Source organism: Girardinichthys multiradiatus, chromosome 23, assembly GCF_021462225.1.
Source record: "Girardinichthys multiradiatus isolate DD_20200921_A chromosome 23, DD_fGirMul_XY1, whole genome shotgun sequence".
NCBI classification, from domain to species: domain Eukaryota; kingdom Metazoa; phylum Chordata; class Actinopteri; order Cyprinodontiformes; family Goodeidae; genus Girardinichthys; species Girardinichthys multiradiatus.
The window spans coordinates 49758674-49781372 of record NC_061815.1 but is presented as its reverse complement, the minus strand read 5'-3'; the positions used below and the strand labels follow the sequence as shown (position 1 = coordinate 49781372).

At 41.5% G+C, this 22699-nt stretch overlaps 1 protein-coding gene across 7 annotated transcripts in view; it reads right to left on the bottom strand.

Annotated features, from left to right (window-relative positions):
- Positions 1-22699, bottom strand: part of fam13b (family with sequence similarity 13 member B) — a 75685-nt gene that overhangs the window by 7681 nt on the left and 45305 nt on the right. For 3 of the 7 annotated variants that reach the window (XM_047352819.1, XM_047352823.1, XM_047352824.1), the window contains 11 exons: positions 11832-11876; positions 9206-9301; positions 7980-8127; positions 5340-5437; positions 4921-4972; positions 4659-4788; positions 3652-3723; positions 2893-3181; positions 2657-2795; positions 1171-1252; positions 365-559 (listed from right to left, as the gene is read on the bottom strand). In XM_047352819.1, the coding sequence (XP_047208775.1) occupies positions 365-559; positions 1171-1252; positions 2657-2795; positions 2893-3181; positions 3652-3723; positions 4659-4788; positions 4921-4972; positions 5340-5437; positions 7980-8127; positions 9206-9301; positions 11832-11876 (1346 nt within the window). The remainder of the gene's footprint in view (positions 1-364; positions 560-1170; positions 1253-2656; positions 2796-2892; positions 3182-3651; positions 3724-4658; positions 4789-4920; positions 4973-5339; positions 5438-7979; positions 8128-9205; positions 9302-11831; positions 11877-22699) is intronic. The other 4 variants (XM_047352820.1, XM_047352821.1, XM_047352822.1 and 1 more) reach the window with 4 other exon arrangements.

The following is a 22699-nucleotide window of genomic DNA, read 5'->3' as shown; positions in this document are numbered from 1 at the left end:
TGTGGCAAGACCTGAAAACTGATGTTCACAGATGTTCTCCATCCAATCTGACTGAGCTTGAGGTAGAGACAAACCTGCAACAAAAGGTGGTTCTGCAAAGTACTGTCTTACTGGGCCTGAATACAAATGCACTCCACACTTTTCAGGTTCATTGATAATAGTATTGCTGTGTTGGTCTGTCGCAGGTTGTTGTTGCATTGTGAGAAACTGTTCCTAAACAAGACACCCCCTCCCCCCCCACACACACACATCATATCACCATGCCAACATGCTTCACCAGTAAACACACCAGTAACACCAGGCCACCTTGCTGTGACTGTTGGTAATATTTATAATGTCTACTTACTGGGGGGTTTGTACTTACTGAGGTGAAACGGTCTAGAGCTCTGGTCTGAGCCGGGGTGGAGTGGGAGGGTGGGAGTGTGATGGGGAGGTGAGCACAGAGAGGAGGAGGAGGAGGAGGAGGAGGAAGGGGATGAGGGAGCAGGGTGGCTTCTGTGTGAATGGAGCAAAGCCTGGTGCCTCAGCGTGCTTCTAGGTAAAAGGAGGTGCTGGCGTCCTGGTTGGGCCAATCAACCAATCAATCGGTCGTTGGGCAATAGAAGGAGGAAAGTGGAGAACGGGTGCTCGATTATTGATTTTCAGGTTTGATTTGAAACAGAGAAATGTTCTGAGCCACTGCATCCTCCAACAAGGAGAAGCAGTCACCTCACAGAGAGGAGGCGTATGAGGGTCCTGGGATAAATTCAGTCCGGCGAAGCAACGCAGGATTTTTATGATCAATTATGTGCAGAATGTAAGATTAGATTTAATCAAAGTTTGCAAAATCTATAGTCAGGATTTCTCCATCCTAAGACCTGACAATGTTTCAGTTGTCAGTGTTTGTCATTGCTTCACCTTACTGAACCCATCCTCCAGGTCATGGATGTGGGTTCACAAGGACGCACCGGCACACTGAAGGGTGAGAGCCACGCCAACCCAAACATGTCTGCTCATGTTTGTTAGACCAGCGTACATGTTGCTGTTAAAGGCTGAGGAGTGGGAGGTGGGCCAAACTGTCCCAGGAGGAACAGGATGGCGCCCAGTCCTTACGCCCAACACACACACATACACAAACACACACACAAACACACACACACACACGACGGGGAAAAGAACGAGCGCTTCTACCTTTAAGCTGTCTGCGGATCTTGGTCAGGTCAGTCATCCATTTGAGGACTTTAGGGTTAGCTGCCTTGTCTGCGTGAGAGGGCTGCAGAAAAAGCCATGAGAGGAAAGGTCAGAGGATTTACAGCAGCAATAACATCGTTCCCTTCATGTTTGTGCTTGGAGGGACTAAACTTTAAAAATGCAAACAATTACAATATCTGCACTGAGTGCATCCAGTACTGTGCAGGCAGCCTGCCAAGAACCAGATGAAAGGTCACTCTGGGTTTTTACCGCTACTTCAAATGTCAAACAGTCTGTGCAAGTTGGAAAGTTCACTTTTTAATGAATTACCCAGAAACCAGTTGTAGGAAATGCTTAATTAGAGCCAATAAATGAAAGGTTCTCCAGGCTGCATGTCCCCACACAGAACTTCTTAAAGTACGATCAAGATGTTTATGATCTACTGACTGGGGTCCCAGTGCGTTAGTTCAATATGTTCATTTACACTCAGATTTTCCCAAGAGAGTAAATCTGCAGCAACGTGCCAAAAGCATTCAAACATCATCAACTTCCATCACGTTTCAACCATAAACCTCCGTGGGTTCTGTTGTGATGGAACAAAACAAGTTATTGTGAAGTAGAAGGAAAATGTTTCATGGTTTTTAACGTTTTTTTAACCTGAGAGCCTAAAATAAAATCTGTTGCTTCTGAGTTCATCTGTGTCTAGTGAGTCAGAACCTTGTAGAACCTCTTCTGACTGCAGGTCTTCTGATGTTTGTCTCCACCAGCTTTGAAGATCTACAGACTTTGTTTCTTCTTTGTTAAACATCTCAAACTCAGTCAGACTGGATGGAGAACATCTGTAAACATCAGTTTTCAGGTCTTGCCACAGATTCTCAGTTGGATTTGGGTCTGGACTTTGGATGGTCCTGGATTTATCTCCATCCATCTCCCATCAGGTCTGAGCAGCTTCCCGACCCTGCAGAAGAGAAGCATCTCCGCAGCATGATGCTGCCACCACCATGTTTCATGTGAACATAGTGTGTTCAGGATAATGTGTTTTTCTCCACACAAAAGGTTCTGCAAGCAGGTGAAAAAGTTCAGTTCTGGTTTCCTCTGAGCAGATCACCTTCTCTCACATGTTCTTACAGGACATCTGGCTTTCTTTCTTCTTGCCACTCTTCAGTAGAAGTCAACGTATGGGTAGCATATGTTGACTCCATGGACGTCTTGTCTGCATCTCTGATTAATGTTCTCCTTGCCCAGTTTAGGTGGACTTCCATGTCTTGGTAGGTTTGAAGTTCTTCTTACCATTTTTCAGCAACTGGCTGCTTTGGATTTTATTGAGGGGCGTCAGATTAAAGAAGGTGCTGAATACAGATGCATGGTGCACTTTCAGGTTCTTCAGATGAAGAAGGAGATTGTTTTGCAACCAGACTAAAAGGATTTGAAACTACAAATAGTGATAGAAAACTGAAAATATGAAAAGATCTGCTGATTCTTTTACCTTGTAGTTCCTCTCCTTCTCAATCTGCTCCTCGAACTGTTTGATTTTCTTCTTCAGATGTTGAAGCTTTTTGGTAAGCTGATGGGTCACAGAATCTCCTCTCATCGCCTCTCTGGAGCCAAATGAAGCCCGCCTTGGTCTGAGGAGACAACTTTCAATCAATGGTGGTGTGTTTGACTGGAAAAGGTATTATAAACCTGAAGCACTCAAGAGGTGAAAACAAGTTAATCCAGGACCTCTGATTCTCTTCGTACCGCTGCGCTTTGGAGGGTGAGGTGGCCTCTAGGTCCTGCTGGAGAAAGCGTTGGGTGCTGTGCGCTCCAAAATCCAGAAACCGTCGAGTCAGGATATGAGGGTGGGAGCGTGAAGAAGAAGGAGAGTCGTCATGTCGCCCTTCCATCTCTTCTTCACCGTCGTCCTCCAGGGGTAGCGGTGGCAGAGGAACCATGCGACCAGCGAGCGGGGAGAGCTGGGCCTCTCCGCTCTCTGTGTCGTCCTGCCAGGACTTAAAAGCTGGAACAGGGTCTGAAAGAGATCCAAGGACGACATCAGAGTCCATTTATATGCAATACAAATCAGATTTACTCCTATAACAACCAATGCTTGTGAATCTGGTGCAGTGGTCCACACCTCAGACCCACCTACCAGTGACCATCAGTGCTATGCTAACAAGCTGAGCAGAAGAGGAAAGAAGGAGAGTGTTAAAACATCAGTAAGGAGACAGAGGAGAAGCTACAGGCAGCGTGGGACCTTGCTGTTATCAGAGGAAAGGTACTTTGGTCCATCTGATCAGTGACACAGACAAGCTCAGACTTTCCCCCACAATGGAAATCTGCAGGAAGGTCTTTAACATGCAGGGTTCCCTGAAGATCCTCACACAGATACTGTAAAGCAGTTTCCGGCATGGTGTCTACTACAGCATGTAGCTGCCATGGCAACCAACGAGCATGGGGGACAAGAAGGATGGGTAAACCCATGGACATGAAGTTACTTACCTTGGCCTTCTTTTTGCAGATGCATACATGAGAAGTCGATGGGAGGGAGGTGGAGATGGGAAAGGGGTGATGCTGTTTGGATGGACAGAGGAAGAGGAGAAGAAGAAAAGGGAGGAGGGACAGGCAGAGAGATGGAATAGAGAAGGAGTGGTGAGATCAATCATTCATATTTTCACACAGCAACATTCATTCAATATACAGTGGTGCTAAAGGTTAAATTTCCTAACAAAGGAGACTTAAAAAAGGTTGGGAGTAAATTCAGGAGCACTACTGCCCCCTTCAGGCCAGGAGATGCTGATAAGAGTTGACGTGGTCCCAGGGCCCTTTCACATGATGATGAAGAAAAACCCAAACGCCTCAAAACAAACAGAATCATTTTAGCTTTCTCTTGATAAATCCCAACATAGTTTCTGCTTCCTGTGAACCACCCTAGACTGAAGACGTTTTAAAGTAGGACAGCAGGCATCAGCACAGTTTTCTACCAAAGAATGAGTTTAAATCCTGACTTTAAGGCAAAATTGCTTCATTTTCAGCTAATGCAGTAAATTCATACTGAGTTACAGAAAGCAGTGGATCCACACAGATTAAACATTTTGATGGCATCTTGTTGTACATCAAAGTTCTACACTTGGCCCTCTGCTTTTTAGTTTTTCTATAAACTTTCCTGATGTTCTTGTGTCAGAAGCAGCATGATGTTTCTGCTCACACCGATCATTTAAATAAAGACTTTGTAAAAAGGTTTAGGAGCTTAGAAAAACATCACTTTGCTTAACGTTAATGTTTAACGGCACATGAAGACGTGAAGAGGAGAGGAACAGGTCAGTTTGGAGAAGCTAAAACTGAAAGTTCATTTAAAAACTAATTCAGAATTTAATGAATTTCTGAATTTTATGGATCCAGGAAAAAATACTTGGATTAAAATCTCTTTTAAACTAAGAATCCTCCTATGGACGGGATATTCATGCTGTCCACAACCTGCTGGGATCCAGAGACAGGAGGACACATACCCTCCCACTGGTTGTCAGGGAAGAGCTGGAGGTGCGGGCTGAGGCCAGAGTTTGTTTGGCACGGTGACAGATGGTTCCTGTTGGTCTCGCTGGTGTTGGCGTTCTGATCGCAGCGAAATGAATCAGAGTCCTGAGAGGAGAGACGGGGAGGACATGAACCCTTCGAACAGAATCATTTCAAGACAATTAAAGATGTTTTACATCATTAAAAAATGACTCCTCCAGTGTAAACCTGTTCTGTGAGCATCTTCCCACTACTTACACAGTTTATGGTGACGGTCTGCTCCATGGCGTCCCGGGGCTGATTGTCCTGCCTGATAGAGATAAAGAACCTTTGCTTTAATATTGTTACTTATTCCCTGCTGAGTAGTTTGTTCCTCCATGTGATGACCAGTCAAACCATTACAAGCCAAGTTAAACAGTATTTTACAGACTATGACTGAGGAGCAGCTGAGGAAGAGTCACTCTACAGTTACATGAATAAAACACCTCATATATGAAATAACTTGATGAAAATATGGCTCCATAAAATCAGTTTAAAATATAAAAGTAGTCATGCAGGAGGTAAAATGCGTTTCTGATGATGCGTTGAAGACAGCAGTATCAAGTATAAACAGCTATAAACGGCTAACAGCGAAGAACAACTGTAGCAGCTGATGGTTTATGGATCCAGCAGCTTACCTGGCAGTGTTAAAGTTCTTCTCAGCATCTATGACAGCTTCTGTATCCAGGTCCATTCCTGAGCTCTCCTCCAGGGTGGCAGCAGATTCCAGTGAATTCTGGGAAAAAGACAAATGTCCAAGAAACTGTTTAATAGACTTTCAGTTTGTTAGCGTTTAAAAAACTGAAGAGACAACAACTCAGAACAGAAACTGAACTCTACAGGGACTCCACCATAGACAGGTAAATCCCAGTGAGTCCAAAGCGTGGCGTTTCACTTCCTTCTGACCAACATGGGTCACATCTAAGGTGCTTTTTCTGAACAGCAGAACTTCAGCATGAACAGAAACCGAAATGAGCTGCTCCACTGATTACTGGGAAATGTCTGCATTTTCCAGTGAAGACTCCAGTCCAAAGAAAGGGACTTTATAATTCATCCTACATGGGTTTTTAAAATCTGGTAAACCAGGAATGATGCAGTTTTATTATGAACCATTATAAATATCAATGTTGGGGCTAATCTCAGGTTTTCATAAGCAGAAAAGTTCTCACACCACAGGAGGTGGGAGTGTTTCCTGCTGCAGGAACCTTTCTAGGAACCAGAACCAGACCTTTGATCCAGGCATCTCCCAGTTTAAATTCCTCTACAGTTCATACTTTCTGTTAACATTATATTATACAACAGCAGTAATTTAAATACATAAATAAAATCAGTCAGACTTATTCTGTTTTACTGATTTAAACCTGTGTTGTCAGCAGATTTTGGAGCATTTTTGTTCAGATCCAAATGAAAACAGTCACAGCCATCAGGGTTATGAATTATTAACAGACTGAAACAAACAAGGCAGTTATGTGTGCGAGGTTTACGCTCCTCAAGGGCACATCATCCAGGTCTCGGGATGTAATCCTGACCAGATCTTTCTCTCCGATCCTCTGCTGTGCTTCCAAAAGAAGTAGCCTGAACATCGGATTCAGCTCCAAGTTTATTCTTCAGTTGCTCACCGTTCCACAGAGCTTGGAGTGACTTTAAATACGTTATAAAGTGTATCTGCTGTGACAGAATCATCTGTTCGACTTTTACTGCTGAAAATCACAGCTTTATATTCTCTGTCACACACTTGACAGCTGAACAGGAAGCTGAATTACAGCAACGGATTTTCACAAAGACTGGAGAGACTTTTCTTGGCTTTTTAATCTGCAACCTCTGAGGCTCATCCTGTACTGGTCCGGTTTCATATGTTTTAGATCTCATTCCGGACCATGTTGTTGCTGTGGATGGTCTCTGAAGCAACAGTAATGAAGAGTTTCCTAAACAGTAAATATTCCTGTAACCCTGGAATTGACCAGATTAGGCAGCTATAGTGGCTGTATTTCACCTCCAGGTTCTATTTGTTTCAACCCCCCCCCCCCTCAGCATCAGTTACATAAACAGCTCGGTTCTGGACCCCCCAGAGGAAGGTTCCAAGGAACCATGAGAACAATGTTCTGGATCACATTGTTGACAGGGACCTTAGTTAAGTGGTCTTAAAGAACTGGACCATGAATCAACGGAGAAATCCAGGCCCTTTCTTTAAGAACCAACAGATTTATTAGTTGGGGTTGCTAAATGTTGGCATTAAAAAGTTGTTCTATCATCTTTATTCGTAAAATATTTATTTAATAGTTATTTTATTGTGTTTATTCTCTTCAGGACGTCTCCATCTGGATCATACAATGTTTATTTTAAATAAGAGAAACTCGATGAAATTCCCAGAAATGTTCACACCTTCAAGAAGAAAAGACAAAGACATAAATCCTGATTTTCAGAATTTCCTTTGTCTCTCTTTTATAGCTGAATATGAAAGTAGGACTGGAGACGAATTTATCCAGACTTGGGAAACGACCCGACTGACCCGATGCAATCTGCTGGGTTTCCTTAGATAGAAAACCTTTTAACCTGTTTGAGTAATAAACTGAATCTGACTGCTCTGATTGATAGTTAGGATTCATTGAAATGTATGAACCTGACTTGAAATATGGATGATTGATTCAATTTACAAGGCACTTTAAAAGGGACGGGACCAGCAGTAAAAACTGTCATTTCTTCTCAAATAAACGTTGAGCCTTAAAACTGAGGAGGAGGACAGGACATACGAGCAGCTCAGCTGAGACATTGTTTCCAAGGTAGGATCCAAACATATCTACAACTTCTGAACTGTGGAGGACTTGAGGTGAACAACTTCTCACACGTGTGTAGTCTGGAAGTGCAGTAAGAAAGCTTGCAAAGCTTTGGTTAAACTCCAGAAAGAGCTTTCATTGTGTGTGTGTGTGTGTGTGTGTGTGTGTGAGAGAGAGAACAACTGTTTTCTGGTTGAACTCCAGCTTCTGTAGCAAACTGTGCAGAACAAAGACAAGCTGTGCTGATTGTATCAAACCTCCAGCCTTGCAACAAAGCGACACTGAGGCTGGAAGACGTTCAGTTGTGGGAAATATGCTACAGGTTCATGAAGCAACTGGACTTTCTCTGTGGACCATGAGGGGTACTCTGTTTTGCATGGGGAACCTTTGTGGTGTGTCAGTTTGAGTCCAGATGAGACCTCCTGTTTTGTTTCTCTGGGTTTAGGTTTGATGTAGAACCCGGATCAAGGCTCAAACGTATGATTGTGTGCATCTCTCACTGACCTCTGGGTTGTTCTGACTTTGTTGTATGTGCTGCTCTTTCTGATCGAGCGGGGTCTCCCTTTCTGTGTCGCAGGGAGCATCCTTGGGCTCAGTTTGTTGCTCCTCGTTGTCATGGCAACCCTGCTCTTCAGGCTCAGATGGAGTTATCCTGTGGATGAAAACAATAAAATATTTACTGATGCTGGACACAAAAGTAAGACATGACATCACTAAAGACAGCGACACATGAGGAACGATAAAACTTTATTTGTGTCTCTTTGTTTAACAGATGGTCAAATAAAGAACTGCAACCCTGAACACTCACTGGATCCGGTTCTGTTACCATTTACTTGTCTTTGTTTTCTTTTCACCACGCTCGCTTTATAAAATGAGTTGATTCAAAGTTACTCAATGCCACTTTCCAGGGAAGAATCTCTGCACCATCAGCGTCTGAAAGAGTCTAGGTTCTGTAATCCAGTTCCAGTTCCAGTTCCAGTCAGAACTTCAGTCATACCAGCATGAATGTGAAAATGATTTTAAGTGACTGAATCCTTCTCTGTTCAGGGTGGATGTTCAGTGATCTTATAAAACACTCAGTGATCAGCTTTTCTCCAATACAAACAGGTTCTCTACTAAGTTTTAGACACACGTTGCAACTCGACCAGAACAAGGTTCTGGTTTCATTCTGACTGGATATGTGTCGTCTGTTCTCAGAGATCCTGGCTCGTAAGGGTAGTCCATACAATGTTAGTGTTCCCAACAGCACCATGCTGGACAGTTGATACGGTGTTCAAAGGCGGTCTATTGTTGTCTGACTTTTGTCTCGTTGGATGCTAAAATCTTTCTCCAGAAGACACCATGTGGGCAGCTTTGTTGTGTAGATTTTGGATCAGGTTCCTTTTTCTACGGTGATGTAAAACCTGCTTCACTGTGGACGCTGGTGCTCTGGCAGTTTTCAGGTTTAAAGCTTGGAGGCTCCTCCTTGAGGGAGGAGGTTTGGGTTTTCTTCCAGATGTTGATAAAGAGACGACACATCCATCTAACTTGTACTAGTTGTACCAACTTGTTTCAAGTCTTGTTGAATTCAGTGATTGCTGTCAAATATCTTTTTATGCTGCAAAGAGAAACTACCAGCTGCTGTCAAACATGGTTCCTCATGAGGTTCCTCATAAGATAGCAGGCCTTAGTCTCTACAAATTATTCATGCAGAATGTATGTAAACTTGTGACTCAGTGGTTTGTTCTTACCCCTGGCTGTCATAGACACTGAGATCCTGGCTGATGGAGGTTTTCAGCTCAAAGAAGTGCTGCTCCACTGCAGCCCTGATGGTTCTCTGAATTATCCTAAAAACACACAAACAAAATCACATTTTACTAAGAATCCAAGAATTTAGTTGTGATTTTCTTAGACAATAAGAGATAGAGCTGCATGTATGTTAAGTTGTATTTCATAATTTGAAGCTGAACTGACGTTTCATTTGATATCTCCTAACTTTCAACGTCAGGTGTTCTTCCTTAAGGTGCCCCAGATAAAAACTGAATGGGGTCAATTCTGGGAATGTTTCCATTACAAAAAGGAAAAACTCCAGTCATGCAACACAGTGAAAGTCCAGGATTGACTGGTTTGTTTTCTCAATGCTAATTAATGCTGCAGAAATGACAGTGATGAACCAGAAACAGTTACAGTACAGTAATGTAACTCTCAGCTGTATAGCAGCTGAATACATGGAGCTGGACTCTGTATTTGGGTCTGAATGGGACTCAATACTTGCATTGCACTGGGTTCTGTTGTAATTTGGTGCTGAATTACAAAACTGAATCAACCATTCTGTTTTTGTCATTTTCTGCATTGGGATGAACTGCTGAATCATGCAACATGATTTCATCTCAGTTTTGCTGAATCAGCTTCAGCCACAGAAGCACAACGTTGAACCATCAGCTACAGACTGGAGAGAAAACATCCTCACTGACCATCTTCATCGTGCATCAATAATCAAACAAAGTGAGACAAGATTTCCTAAATCAAATTCAGTTTACAATAACTCTGCACCTAAATGTTTCATTTCCACTCTGAAATGTTCGGTACATCCATATGAAGTCATACCCAGGTCCAGTTCAGGAAAGATAAACAGTTCTAGTCAAACTAAGACCCGAAGAGGACAGAGAGGCTGTTAGCACTCATGATGATGATGCATTCTTCCACTATTGTCTTTAGAGTCTGTGAACTGTCCCTACCTCAGCGTGTGGAGGTTGAAGAGTTGAGAGAAAAGATTCATTTACAGCAAATATCTTTATTTTATTTAGATTTTTTTCTTCTCAGGGGCAAATTTACGCCACTAAACGCTCAGTGAAGGAAGAACATGCCGGTTACTTCAGCTGACTATCCAGTGCTGGTCAGAAGTTTACACACCCTTCATCAGCATGAATGTCTGATTAATGTGAGGCTTTTTTTAAGGCGGTATGATGAGACAACCAACAGCTTCAATGAATTTATGAAACAAGAACTGGGCGCGCAAGTTTATATTAACTGATACAAAAAGGTTCAAAACTATACGTAAAGGCTCAGTAACATTTGGATAAAAACCCGAAGCAGGTCGCAGAGAAACAAAAGTTTTGTAGCAGTGAACAAGCTTCTGGCATCTCTCTGAGAGCCCCGAATCCTAACCACTAGATCGCCGGGGAAGCCCTTTTTACGGGTGGATATCTGACCTCTGCTCTTGGCAGATTAATTGGTTGCTTTACTGGAACTGGACAAACCTTTAAGGTTTGTCTGCTAAATTTAAACAGGATAACAGCTGGGGACATTTCTGTTCAAGTTAGCGAACTTTACCCATTCCATGTGGATGAAAAGGCGCTGACCAAGAAGGAATTTCACAGGAGTCAATGTGGGGGTTGCAAAGTTAAAAATGTTCTACCAGCTGTCAAGTACGGTGGGTTTGGCATCATGCTGTGGGGCTGTGTGTGCGTTTGATAAGAAGAGGGGTCAAATATCCAACCAGAATGATGCCAGAAGCTTGTTGACGGCAACAGAAAGGTTGTATATTACTGGGGCCGTATGAATATATTTGAGCTTATGTGTAACGTTTTGACCTTGTGTGGATTAGAGAAAATCCAGCCTGACATGTTTGTTTTTAAGGGTTTTTGTATAATAGAGCATCTTGAAAAGCACATCATTAGTTGTGATAATGGTGCTGAACTACGGGCCAACCTTAACCTGCAGCAGCTTTCTAATAACTATGAAGTTAACTCTACATCTTTACAAACTATTCAAGGTTTTCTACCAGTGTAATTATCATTAACATGCATTTCATTTCTCTCATGCTTGTGTTTTGTTCCAGATGCTGGAACAGTTTAGTAACCTCCCATCAACAAGCTACACCACAGAAAATTACTTCCATTTTGTTTCAGTCCCTTGAAGTGAAGAATCAGCCTGACAGTCATGTGATTTCACCTCCCTGAGGTTTTAAAAGGAACAAGCTACGCAGAAAGCTTCAGTTTAGCTTTACAATCAAAACATGAGGCTAGTTCCCGTCCTTTCTGCTTATCTCTTCTTTTCACACTTGGATTTCTCATGGAAATCTGCCCGTCTCACTGCTTCCTGGAAGTCTGCCTTCATTTCTGCGATTTTGTCTCTTAAAGCGATGGTCCTTTACTGCCTTTCATTGATTCATTTCACTGAGACACATTTATGCAATATTATAACCTGATATAACATTTCTCCCTATCACACATAACGATCAGTCAGTTATCAACTGTTTGTATGTACGTTCTTTAAGTCTGAGTAACTTGGTGTGGCATCTGGACGTTGCATGCAATAATCTGTGAATCTGAGGAGAAATGTGAGAGAGTGTGTGTGCATAAAGAGTAGCCTTACTCAGCAGAGTCAGCAGGCAGGATGGACATGGGGGAGAGGTGGGAGCTGCAGAGGGGAAAGGGACAAAGTGGTTAGAACATGACGTACGCCTCGCCTCCCTTAACCTTGGATAGAAAGAGTCAAAACAGGGAAGAGGAGCAACCATCATGAATAAATCTGGGAAATAATGAGAACCAGGTCAAAAAACAAATTCAAGTCAGACTGATCCTGGACTGAATGAAGGTAACACAGACAGACCCACATGGTCTGAGACAGTGGTGCTGCTCTGGGTGAGCAGATTGTTATTTAGGCTACAGAGTTCTGCTGGATCCACTGATTTGATGGAAGGGTGTGTGTCAAGCGGCAGCTGGTCCTTCAAAAGCAAGGGTGTGTGTGTGTGCTATAATACCCCCCAGACACACAACAAAAGCCATTTGTATTTCATGTCAGCTGCATGGCAACCCTTCATGCTGTGTGTGAGGCGGTCAGACAGAGCTCCAGAACAGCTGACCTTATGCAACCTTAGTGTGTGTGTGTGTGTGTGTGTGTGTAAGGGTATAAGACACACACACACACTTTGAATGCAGCAAGAAGTGATCAATAAGGTGTGAATTATTAAATGGTGGGTGAGTAACAATAATGACCTTCCATCTCATTCGTTTTGTTTTCTGCCTTTCATCTAAACTTTCATCATTTTTATTGAAACATTTTTATTGCTTCTTTCATAAACTCTTCTTCTCTGTCCACAAATAATTCCTTCAAACCATCTCAGCCCTCTGTTCTTCTTCTTCTGCTCTTTATTTTCTGTGATCTGCCTCTCTTCCTGCAGACTTTGGTCATTCGAGCTAACAACCATCTCTCATTCACTTTGTGTGACGGAAATATTTTGTTTATCCTCCAGTGCTTTAATGACTAGGACTGAGTGTCATGGAAATCTGCCGTCTCGTTTCTGTTCCTTCGGGTCAACATGCTGAACGGTCCTTTAAATACAAACGTGGCCCGTGGGCTCCCTGCAGCACCAGCTGTCCCTTCCATGTGCCGATAACATCTGACAGAAGGCTCTGAAGCAGTGACCTACCCTGAGGGGCTGCATCTCTAACAATAGATCTTTGAAAGGGCCCTTCAGGATGTTACATAATTGCCAGGGGCCCTTAGTAGCTCAGATAGGATCTAATCTTACAGCATCGTGCCCCTGAGAACCTGAATAAAACGTGCTGTTGGGGAAGTGGCTGTTCCTGCGTTTTTCCACCTCCCTGAGCAGCAAACGTCACATCAGTCACTGCGTTGTGGAATTTATGCAACACAGACTTCACAGACTTCAACACAGACTTCACAGCGACATGAGAGGGATTTTCACGATGCAGGACGCTGAAAGACAAACAAACCCACTTAGAAATGGCTTTGAAGATTACGGTGAAAGAAGAAAAACAGCTTCTCTTCATTGATGAAGAGATGCATCACTCAACAAGCTCAACGACCAGAGGTTCCTGACCTAAAACAACTAACTGTGCATCTGTGCCAACAAATCAGTGGTAAGCTACCAGTAAGCTGCCCTTCAGAGGAACTAGTCAGATTAGATGAGCTCCTGCAGCAAAGAGCAGAAACGGAGATAAGATCCTGATGACGTCTAAAAGAATCACACCTTTACAAGCTGTTCACAGGCAGGAACCCTGCAAACGCTTTTAAAAGGAACCAATGCAGGAAGCTACGCTGCTTGTTAGAGTCCCAAAATGACTCAGTTGTTTGGATTTATCTCTGGCTTTTTACAGCATGTGGCTGAATAAACAGACCTGTGCAGTCTGCTCCTCAACATGAAGACATCTCCTCAGCTTCAGGTTAGAGGACACAAACATCTCTCAGTCTTAGCGAGAGGACGGCTGGCATTCCAGCTTCTTCAGCGGACGCATGTTTATAGCATCTGCCTAGAGGACAAGTTGGAAGCTAAAAGAGCTCCAACTGATCAAATCATTCATTCATCTCTAGAAGGTTAGCTTCAGTTACTGATGTGCATGTTGTTCCAATGCAACAATCGGTTCTGATCTGTGATTTGTAGGATCAGCCCCCAGCTCAATAAATGAATCAGAACAAAGAACCCCCAACATTTCTGGTCTCTAAACACATCAACCAACAGGATTCAGAAGGACTACCTCTAAAAAGAACCTGTCATTTATTAAAGCATTTAGAAAAAACATCTAAATCAGCTGGCCAGACCCCAGAGACCCAGAAATGGGTCCGATCAGTGCATCTCCAGCATGCTGTTTTAGTCAAGAAAGCTACACTAAAATGACAAAATAATGTAAAATTATTTATATTTATTATATCCCATATTTAGTTTGGTGCCGGATATAGTGAATCACTTTAAACCTGCAGAAAAGCAGTGCTGCAACAAAATTTGACTCAATGCAATATTTTAATAACTAGCCATCTGTTGTAGAAGCTAATATTTAATCATGCAATAAAAAAAATAAAACGTTTCATAACATTTAGTAATTATTAGCGACATAGCGCAGCGTGTAAGAAGGAAAACCCTTCCTCAGTGATTGTTATGATGTCGTGACAAAAAGAACAGCGTGAATGAGAGTCTGTGAGGCTTCGGTAGCAGGAAGTTTAATTTGGGATTCTGCAGAAGTGCTGTTGTCAGCACAACATCTCACTGCTCAGCTTTGGCTGGACGGGAGCGCAGACTGCAGCAGATCTACGCACTTCCCCAAACACAGCAGAATGCATAGAGGAAGCAGCTCAGTGCTCTGACCTGGTACCCACTTCAAATATAATATGTCTGCTCTCTCTGATCCAAAAAGACAGGCATATGTCGACATATTTTCATGTCTATTTGAGGTTGGCCGGTCCTGGTCTGTATTTAGCCCCAAAAATATCATGAACATTTTTAGCCCATAGGTTCTGTAGCAGATTTAGCCTAAAAGCTGTTGAAAGTCCGGCTTGGTTAGCCCATTTGATCATCCCAACCACCTATCAACCACATTCAGACATCAGTAGTCGCCCCAGTCATTAAATCATTTGTAATGAATGGGGCGATGGGGGGGGGGGGACTTGCATTCACAATCGTCATCAGCATGTCCTTTTATTTCAATAAACAGCTCAACATTGTGCCAGGAAACGGTCAGAAAAGCCGACAACAAGTCTGCATTAAAAACGACCCACAACTCAATCAGATATGAGCTGAAATGTTCGGATTTAGGAAGCTTGTCTGCTTGATGCCACCAAACAAACAAGGAGAAGGTAAAAATGTCTCCTTGACATCCCACAGCCATCTGGCCGCATGGAAACAATGATCCACCCCAGATATGTCAGACAATCCCGGCTTAAATTTCTCTTCTTACAATGTTCCTGGTTTTCACTTCAGGAGATTCTGAAAAGCTTTTTGGACTTTTTGGTGCTCAGTAAAATAATTAAAATTCCAAAAGCTGATTAGAGCTTTATTTACGGATGGTTTGTCTCTAATGCATTAAAATGGTGAATTTGACCAGTGCAACAGAAATGATATAATAAGGATATTCTCAGACAGCCACCTGCTTTCCTTCTATTATTAGGATTGCATTACATGGATTTAGCTGTTAAGTAAACCCACGGTGCTCTCCTGTTATTTGAGTCATCACTGAGTAACAATCACAAACTGGCCCATTCCATTGGTTCTGTTTAAATTCCAGTTTCCACCAATTCATTATTATTCCTGTGCAGATTAATCCAACATTCAGCTTTCCTTCTGTGAAACAAACCAACATTTGATATCATCCAACCACATATTTTCCTCCAGTCAGACTTCAGGAGTTACATAAGCTCCATGTTTACCTCTGCAGCAGAATGTCACAGGCCATTCTCATGTTTCCAGCTGTGTTTTCTCTCAATCTGATCTGCCCTTTTTATGCCAGCACCGGGTCCACCCTGTAGGTGTGTCAATGTCAAGTCTTGGCTTGTATGTCTGTTGGCTGTTTCTGGAACTTTCTTTGTCCTTTTTCAGATCTTCTGCCCTGGGAATACAGACCAGTTATGCCAAAGGTGATTGAAGTCCATAAAAATGTCCGATTTTATTCCTTTTCCAATTCAGCAGAGATGGGAGCCTCAGTTTTAGCCGAACTCGACAGTACTTCTCTCTCTCTCTCTGGATGTCAGTCACTTGCCCCACCTCCAGCAGGAGCAGCATCTAGCTCTGTAGCTCGTTTTGTCTGAACTCTGAGCTTCTTCTCCTTCGCTGTCTGGCTGGGTTGTCGGCTCAAAAGTTATCCCAGCTGAGCACTTTGAGGTGTCAGCATCAGAACCAGCAGATCGAGCGGAAGCTCAAGAACACCACCTGGGTGCATAATGTGGCGACGTTCCAACCCGTGTGTATGCCGTCTTGGTGTGTGTGTGTGTGTGTGTGTGTGTGTGGGAGAGCAAGTGAGGTCGTCTCACTCTGCACTCTGTAAAAGAGCTGCAGTAAACAGCCAGAGAGCTGCTCAAATATATGAGCTTCTGATGTAACCATGCAACAACCTCAGGAGGACCAATGGGATGGAAGAGGCTGGAGTCAGGAGCCAATGGTAAGGAGGGAAGGAGCAGTGTGGGCTAGTCTGGAGGCAGAAAAGGGGGGGAGGTCATCCCATCAGTGATGAATATAAACTCAGCAGTTATTGCAGCGGCCCTTTGGGCTGTGTAATGCCTCTTTAACCCAAAGAACACACAATCTGACAGAACCAAACACACCTTTAAGGGTAACTGCTTATCAAATGCATGAAGAGATTTAGTAAATTACAGACCATCCAGAGACACCAGCAGCAACAACAGGAGGAGATTACTGAGACAAAGAGAGGAAGGAAGATGATAAATATATAAACAGAAATAAGTAATAAACACTTTTTTGAGTAAATCTGATGGTCAGCCAGCTTTATTTTTAGAGCAGTTAGGTTTGGTTGCAGTCATTGATGAGTCATTTTTTAATTACCTGATTCATCTAAACAACAAACTTTGCTCTAAATATCAAAATAACTTTTTAAACAGCCTAATTTGATATTTACTGCATGTAAGAAAACTAGAAATACATTAAAGCTGCAGTAGGGAGTTCTGTGAAACCCTTCTCCACCCTCTACAGTGAAGCCTGCCATGAACCCACAGCTTGCTTTTCACCATCAGTCTTCTCCCATTCCCCATCTTTGTTTTCTGAGCAGGTGCCACTCCATCAATTGCCAGTTTTCCTGTAACGTTCGGTTGTTTCTGCACCATTAGCGCAGCTAGAGCACACAGGCAATCTTTAGCTTGAACAACGGTATGTTTCACAGTTACCTACTGCAGCTTTAATGTACAAAAAAACCTAACAATAAAAAAAATTAAGTCCTTTTTATACTAGTTACACACAATGTGTTAGGGTCTAAGTCATTGTTATTAGCAGTAAACTGCTGAATAAAATAAGTAAAAATACAAATATTTAGGAATAAATTACTATTTTAAGTACTTGTAAACTTGACCCTAATTGAATTTGAGTTAATTAAGGTACAGTTTAATAATGCAGCATAAACCAATAAATATAGTTTACTAAGAAAAGTTGAATGAAGTTTAAAGTATGCTTCATATGCTGATATTCTCAGAAGAGTTTAATATTAAATTTTACTTAGTTTCCAGTAAAACATAAATGACTCTAAACCTCGTTGATTTTCCAACGAAACATTACTGAGATTCACCAGCATTCAGACTTCCTCCTGAAACTCGTGTTTTCTGAAGTGATTTAAGAATCTTGGTTCTTTATAAAAGCTTAGAAAGAAAATCTGAATCAGAACTGATGGTTCCTGTCGGGGAGCGCTGCTATCTGGGTCAGATAGTGTATCGTGTAACACCTTGTGCCCGCTGCCCTCTGGGGAGGGAGGGAGAGGGCATTAAATGAAGAACCTCTCTTTGGATGTTTGGACTAATTAACCTGTCATCTTTACAAGAGTAGAAAAATTACTCTGTGAAGTTACAGATAATATTTAGTATTAAACTGGGCTTTTTAGGCTTCAAACCAACCTTAAGTATAAGATTTTTTATAACTTTTCATAAAAACAGCATTTTTGGGGGAAAAAATAAAAAAAGATTGTTGGGACCCACAGCCATAGATTTCAACATTAAACTCCGGTACAAACTCTTCTGGAAATTTTCAAAATAAAGTGCATTAACCTTCTTCCAGCACAGCCAGGAAACGGGATAACTGCGGACTTCCTGTGACGCCACTACCCAAATAAAAGCACAGCTGTTGCTACATCCGCCCTCTTTCCACACGGCCTTCGAGAGGGACCGGTCAGGAGAGGCCCAGCGCGCTGATGTCTTTTGCTGGCAAAAAGACATAAACTCTTCAAACTGGATCCAAGAGTGTCATAAGATCACGCGATCGTATGCACAAGTTAAGTATGAGTGAAACATTGTTTGTGTACCCGGTGATTTCATTCATAAAGAGGGGAAATTAAGATATAAGCATTGCTTACTTTCTCACCGAGGCCTGCCGAAACTGTGTTGCAGAGAAATCCCCAGTAGAGAAGCTGTTTCTACAAGCCGAGTCTGAAGGAAGGACAACGGTCCGCACCACCGTGTTTACGGTAATGAACAGCTGGTTGACGGACAGAACTACTGCTCCAGAGCTAACCCTTTGTTCACTGTGGATACCTTCTTCAAACTTCATCGCCTTTTGGACAACATTCCTTACCACAGTTCATGAGGTTAGGTTTGGGCAGATTAACAGTTAGGATGAAATGATCTTAACGTTTTTCATTTTATGAAATTTTGTTTGTGTGAAACTCTGCTATCTTAGTGCTAGCAGGCTATCTGCAGCACATCTGTTTGTGTTATTTGTATGTTTTTAAAAGTTAAGACAAACTTTATTTAAAGGGTGATTTTAAACACAGAAGATCGGCCATAATGCACCGTCCGCGCTCATGCATTTTAACCCTTTTATTGTTGGTATTTTTAAAGGTATGTGTTGATTCTGGTGCTAAGCTATTAGCTTCTTTTGTTAGCTCAACTGCTAACCGGTAAGAACACGTGTTTGCTACTAAAGAATATTTAACAGAAAGGTTGTTGGTTTTCAAGCTAGCAAATAATAGTCCCTAAACATTATTTAACTAAATTTGATAACTAAGTAAACATCATTAAGCCCCATTTCTCCAGAAGAATTTGGCTCTTTTCCAAAATATTTCCTTAATAATATTTCTTTAAATATTATTTTAATAAATAAAGGCAGCTAATTAAACACTGTTGAGAATTAGTCATCCAGAAGGTTGGTTTTATTCAGCAGATCATTCTTTAAAACATTATTTTATTAAAATAATATTTTATCTGATCTTGCATTATGAATGATTGTCTAAATGTTGCTGATTATTTTCTAAGTTGGTTCCAAAACTAACTTAACTACATTTCCAGATTATTCAAGATAATCCTTGGTTCTCAAACATAAACATTGCATGGTAATGTTGCATCACTCTTTTGGTCATGGTTTTCAATCATCTTTAATCAACTTGTTTATATTGTACATAGTCCATTAGTCTTCATTATTCTTTAATTCTGCTTGGTAGTTTAGTTGGATTGTTTTAGCAAAGTAAAGAGTTTGTTGATTGAAATATGTTTGACTTTGAGTTGACTTATTTTTGTTCATAAATTCTTGTATTTTAAGAAATTGTGTGAATTTATTCCATATATGTGCAGAGTTTATGCTGTTCAATAATGTCAGAGCTCGTCTCACACCTTTCTATTTTGTCTTAATACCATCGCCTTACTGGGCCGGTATTCACAGGACAACCCTGAACAGACCCAAATATTATTTGATATAATATTAATATTATATAATATATTCATATTCATAATTCTAACAAGATCTCATTATTTATCAAATATATCAGTTTGCAACAACATTATTTAGTCTGGTTTTAAGCCCCAGAGGAAAACAAAGTACGGTACCATTAACCAGCCATGCTGACCTATATACCATGTATGCGACCATGGAGGCAGATCATATCCACAGGGATATCTGTGACCTCCAACATATCTGCCTGCCTCAGTCACAACATTAACATTTGATTTGTGCAGCCCTTTTCTGAAAGCTACAATTCATTCAAAAATGTAGGTGGATTTACGTCAGAATGTTCTCAACAAACAAAAATATCAGAAATCTCCCAGCAATATTAGTGGTTATTACTTGTTCAGTACTGTGGTAAAAAAAAGAGGGTTTATGGCACCAATCTGTAGATGGTCGCAGCACAGGAAGCCAGATATCTGTCAGGATTTTCAAAATAAGACCATTATTCATAACGGATGAGTCCTATAAGCTACGTTTTCTCAGCTCCATCCCATAAAGTCAGACATACAATAAATGGACCTGACTGTTTATGCATTCACAGGAGTAATGAGGAGCTACGTACGGGTGGAAAAAATAAATGCATCCTGACTGTGACCCAGATGTCAGCATGCGTTGTCCCTGTTTATTTGGGGCCATGAATGTGGGGGCCAAGATCTCAGAGGGGCCCTTAAATACCATTGGCACTCACATACACATAAGGTGCAGATAATCTCCGATCCGGAGCTTTTACGAGCTACATGATGGTTTATCTCCCTTTGTATGAGAACATCGGTCGATTAGTAGCAGTCACACCTGATAACCACAAGAGGAGGCAGAGAGCTTTTTCTTCAGGCATGAATCTGAAGACATGTTTTCTATAATGAGCTCAAATTCTATTGTGTAGGCTGACCTTTCCTCGCATGATCTCTGCTATTGCAGTTTCACTCAGACTGCAAATCAATAAATTGATGACAAGTGGTCCTGATGTTCCTCACAGCCCTCTCTGCACTCTAATGCCTCATTTACTTTATTAAATCATCCGTTTCTCCTCCTCATCGGGACCTTTGTTTCTCCGGCACCCAGGACATTTCTGTGGGCTCACCAACAATACTTTCCACACCTAAAGGCATGACAAATACCAGATTATATATAGATGTTGAAGGAGCACAGGCCTTCAGACTGTAATGTGTGTATTAGCTGTCAGGGTCTATTAGCAGAGCACCGCAGCCTGTCCTGTCGGTCAAACCATAGAGAAACAACAAGTCACTGGCAGACAACTTCATCTGCATTAGAAGTTCAAGCTGAAGGTCACCCAGTCAGTGATCATCAAACTGCAAGCTCAAAATAAGTTTAAATTCACAGATAATTTAAGATAAAAAACAAACCAAATAAAACAAACATTTTTAATGCTAATAAAAAAAAAACTTTTCTTTACAGCTTTTCTTTTGAGAGACGCTGTTCTCATTTTGTGTCAGAAACTAACTTCTTCATTTGAAGCCTAAATGTTTAAGGGGAGCCTAAGTGTACATGCTGCAGACTCTGCATCACAGCTGACTCTCTAATGTTGTTGTTGGACCAGCTTTAGCTTTGAGTTCAGTACGCCGTCGCTGTGGTGTCAGTTCTGAGAACCTCAGCAGGGTCACATCTATTTTCATCCATCTGCAGCTCATTTCTTTGACTGGTGAACGTGTTCCAGTATCCTTGGAGTTGCGGTTAGATAACCTGCTGGCAGACGGAACATCTAAATGTTTTCTGACAGGAACTCAGGCATCTGTTTGCTTAATTCAACAGAAGCTGGTGACAACATGTTTGTTTTGGGCATAAAAAGCAGAAAGTATTTCAGTTTTTCTGCTGTTTTTACACCTCACCTAAAGTTTTTGGTGATAAAAGCTAAAACTTGTAAAAAGATGTTTTTTTTTTTACAGTAAAGATTTTTTTTCTGGTCCTGGTCAGATGTACCCCGACACCAAATCAGATCCACAGAGCAAAATAGCTCTAGAAGAAGCATTCGTCTTTCTCAGATCATCCTTCACTTGTACTCTGACATGTGCCCCTATCTACTAGTACCTAATCTAGTCGGTTCACGTCAGTTTAAAACGGTTTCATTCAATGTCCATTACAACCGAGTACCATCTCAACGGAGACGGGATCGTTAATAGCAAGACTCAGAACGGTTGGAACCACAAGCAAGTAGGTCCTAAAAACAGTACCGGTTCCAGGTAACCGGTACTAATCATAAGTACCTCAAATTAAACTAAAGCTTTAATATTAAACATGAACATGTACAAAAATTAAATAATAACTCAAGTTTGTTTTAATGTTATTTTGTGTTAAAATATTACATTTGGAATATGAAACGAAAAACTTCCAACATAAAGTCAAAAAATGATTAAAAAGTACACCTTTTTAAAATGTAAGGGTTTTACCCATTTAATACAAAGTTAGGGTTTGTGGGGTGTACTTATTTTTTACATGAGCATCTAGTTTTATATGATTTGAATGTTTAATTAAACAGATCATTTTGTACACTTGATGTTAAATTTGAACAATGTGAGAACATGGTAAGGATCAGCACATTTAACCATTAAAAGCTCCAAATTGATCAGAGGGTGCACTTTCTTTTTACCATGACAAAAGTGATGAATAATGATAAATAATAAAAAATGACTCTGGAAGCTGGAAACTGTATGTTGTTTGTGGAGATGAAGGTAAAGTATATATAACTCCAGACAGGATGAGTGTGTTTGTTGTTTAAAGCATTTTAAATTGTCATACTTCCTGATGCGTTGTTTTATTTACACATCTGTAATCCCACAACCTGAAAGGTGCAATAGAAGGTCAGCAGGATAACAGCAGCAGGTGTGTTTCAGACAACAGGAAACCAACCATTTCAACTGTTTGTTTCATTTAAATCGTTTCATGACCGTGAATTTTCTCTGGTTTCATAAGCAATGAGCGAAGCCCAGAACAAAAGCACAATCTAAAGTCCTCCATCCATCAGCTACACCTGCTGACCCTGTAGAGGGTTGTGGGGGGGCTGGATTACTGAGCTGTTCCTTTGGAAGGCAGCAGGAGGAACCAGAGAAAGCCTTACTGG